Genomic DNA, 3,045 nt, shown 5'->3' on the forward strand with positions numbered 1-3,045 from the left:
GATGGATGATCCTGTCGGTTCGGTCTGCAGCTTCCTCTATACGGCTAGCTGGCCAAACGCCGGATGCGCCTCGCCGATTCGGCCTTGCTGGCATGAATCGTGCTGGGGTCGATGCAGGGCGGAACGGTAATCGCGCCGCTCGGCCGTCGATGAATGTCGGCGGGTCTGGGAATGAGTTCGATTCCATAGAGTATTGTTTTTTGTTCGATTTTTTGAGTAATAGATGGTATCTGTGTACCTATGCGATAAGTCGCGAACAAACAGTAGTTTTTTGAACGCGGTGAGCATTTAAAAAAGTGTAGAATCTCCGTAGTCAGTACAGTTAGCTTGTATCACACACACACCAATAAACGGAACCTCGTCTTATTGCGAGAGATACAAGATAGGTAATTGAGCTAAGCAGATTCAGAGGTAGTTGTTGTCTAACGATCCGCCTGCCCAATCCGTCCATCTATCACTCAGTAACCAAACACGTCCGAACTCGGCGCCACTCGGTGGCGCCCACCTTACAGAGAGAGTGTATGATCAGAACACCGACTATCTGGACATCGCTTGCCGTCAATATAGCAGGGCATGAAATCGGGACGCGCAAGTACCGGACTAACGAGAAGTCACAAACTGCTCTCATGGAGCTCTGGCTCGCACGATCTGGTGCGCTCCCGCTGTGCGTGTCGGTTTCCATAGGCCTCGACATCACCGCTACTTCGAAATGCTTCAAGGTCCTCGGATCCCTTCTTCGCCGCTCCTGTACACTAAAAATTTATACGACTCCCATAGTGTTCCGTCTGCTCAGTCAGGTCAAGTGTCCTACATTGCAGAGATTCCGTCTATCTCAGCATTGGTCCTACTGCGCATCTCCTGAATACGACAAGAAATACTACGTTAACATGCGACGAATGCCTCAATTCGCTCCGAACATCACGTCGCTGTCGCTGTGCCGCGTTTCGGTTTTGACCGTCCGCGAACTGGAACCTGTGTGGCCGAGGCTAGTGGAGCTCAAAGTCAGGGAGTTCAATCCTAACCAGGATTGGCTCCAGGCATTGTACCTCTGCCAGAACCTCCAGAGCTGCTGGCTTCATCGCGGGTACGAACCCTGTGCACTGAGCCAAGTCACTGCGGAGTCGCCGGTCGCCTTGCCGAATCTGCAACGGTTGTTCATATCCATTGGCCTTCTCCGCATTCTATCAGCTTCCATCATTTTTCCTGAGCTACAAGAGCTCGGCATTGAGATAACAATTGTGGACAAGAAGCTGCCACAGTCCATCTCTACCATCTTCACAGAAATGGTGGCTAAGTCGAACTGCGAGCTCCGAAGTCTGCTGATCACCGTTCCTTTGTTTTTGGGCCTAAGGACAGGACTCCTGAAGGAGATGCTACTTGTTACGCCTTCGTTGCAACAAATTGCGGTCGAGGATCGCGATGTGAAACCATTCTTCTCCGCACGCGAAGTCATGCAAGACTTGACTTACTCCGGTCCTGCGGGTCTCGTCCCGAATTTGCGTGAGTTGAAGCTCTTACTCCAAGAAGGTTCACGGGACCTTCCTTGCGATCCTGACGTCGAGCGGATGCTTCTGAGCCGGACTGACGGTGCTCACGAGGATTCTGTCCCCCTCGAGAAGATCTACATACGGGTCTTCAAATGGGACGAACAAAGAGCAAGACGATGGGCTAGCTCTGTGTCGGGAAAGATGGAGATAGTTTATTTCGACGAAAAGCCATGGCCTAAATTGCACTGTTCAGGATCGGAGCTGGAGGCTTTCCGTTGGAAATCGTAAGCCTGGCCGATATCACACTTGTCAGGAGTGAACGGATGTCCCGTTTGGCATTTGCACAAAGAATTCTGGATACTTGCTTTCTGCTTGAGCGAAGCAACTATGCGAGGAGAATGGTCGGATACAAGGTTGCTAAAGAAGTTCGTTTTACCCTACTGTTCATGTTCATGCGCGAGGTAAAGCAGCAGGTTTCAAAAATTATTCAGTTCGTATATTTTATTCGACATTGCATACAGGTGAAGAGTAATTGTGAATGCGTGAAGGTCGATTAGTGTCATGGGCTAGATGATGTCCAAGTCCTATCAAAACGTCGTCCCATAGGAGTGATATAGGGATAGACGATCTGCAAGGGTTGATCCTGCTTTAGCCGCGTCGTTTAACGCCCCAGCAGTGTGAACAGCTGCTGGCGGCGTAGATATACACGGCGAGTGAGTCGAATTGGGCGAAAATTACGCTCCCCAGCTTCCGCCAGTCGGATTTGGAGGACGGCGATCATATTCAGAACGTCGAAATGAAGGCTATCACGGCACAGAAAGCAGCGTTGACAGATTCAACCTACATGATGGTTGATCCACAACGAAAGAAAGCGCTAACCCTCCTGACCGGTCCATTTATAAGCGGGCGACGTTGTTTGTCCGTATTTGCCACTAGCAGGACGCTGGTGCGAAGTCCCTTGAGTTCTCGTGAGGCCGCCGTTCTCGTAATTCCAACGGCGAGGTCAAGCATTCCCTGCTAGCGCTATCTTCCACCCGAGTGACGACAGAAACAAGCCTAACTAGGCTTGCGACTGTAGACGGAGTCGCGAGCCTAGCTAGGCTCGGAAACCTTATTTGCCCACCCCACGTTAATGCCCCACCTGTTTCCTACCCCACCTGTGCTCTCTAACTTACGAGCCAGAGTCCCTTGTATCTAGTGTACGTAGCACTGCCCAGCGTGTATAATAACCGCTGCCCTCTGTCGCCCACATCCCCGTCCTTGCTGTCTCCCCCGACGACCACACTGCTGCCCGGGCCAACTCTCGTAAGGGTCTGGTAATAGACCCCACGTGTCCCGCCATGTCACTGCCGCGGCGTTTCGTCGGCGCATCCCACCTCTGTCGCTGTCCACCGACCCGTCGTCGTCGGCAACAACGACGAGCACGACTTCTTGCTTATATATAGTCGTAAAAATGTACAATAAATATCATTAAATACAGAAAATTTGTGACATTGACTGGACATATCAGTGCTGTCAATTGAGTGCTGCTATCGAGTGTCGCGATCGCCGAAACCCC

At 51.3% G+C, this 3,045-nt stretch overlaps 1 protein-coding gene across 1 annotated transcript; it reads left to right on the forward strand.

Annotated features, from left to right (window-relative positions):
- Positions 1-626: 626 nt before the first annotated feature.
- On the forward strand, positions 627-2,044 carry GLOTRDRAFT_92820 (uncharacterized protein; the record flags this gene model as incomplete). Its single annotated transcript, XM_007866888.1, has 3 exons — positions 627-1,771; positions 1,837-1,948; positions 2,009-2,044. The coding sequence occupies 3 exons, from the start codon at positions 627-629 to the stop codon at positions 2,042-2,044; spliced, it is 1,293 nt and encodes a 430-aa protein (XP_007865079.1).
- Positions 2,045-3,045: the final 1,001 nt, after the last annotated feature.

Source organism: Gloeophyllum trabeum (assembly GCF_000344685.1).
Source record: "Gloeophyllum trabeum ATCC 11539 unplaced genomic scaffold GLOTRscaffold_00005, whole genome shotgun sequence".
Classification (NCBI taxonomy): Eukaryota; Fungi; Basidiomycota; class Agaricomycetes; order Gloeophyllales; family Gloeophyllaceae; genus Gloeophyllum; species Gloeophyllum trabeum.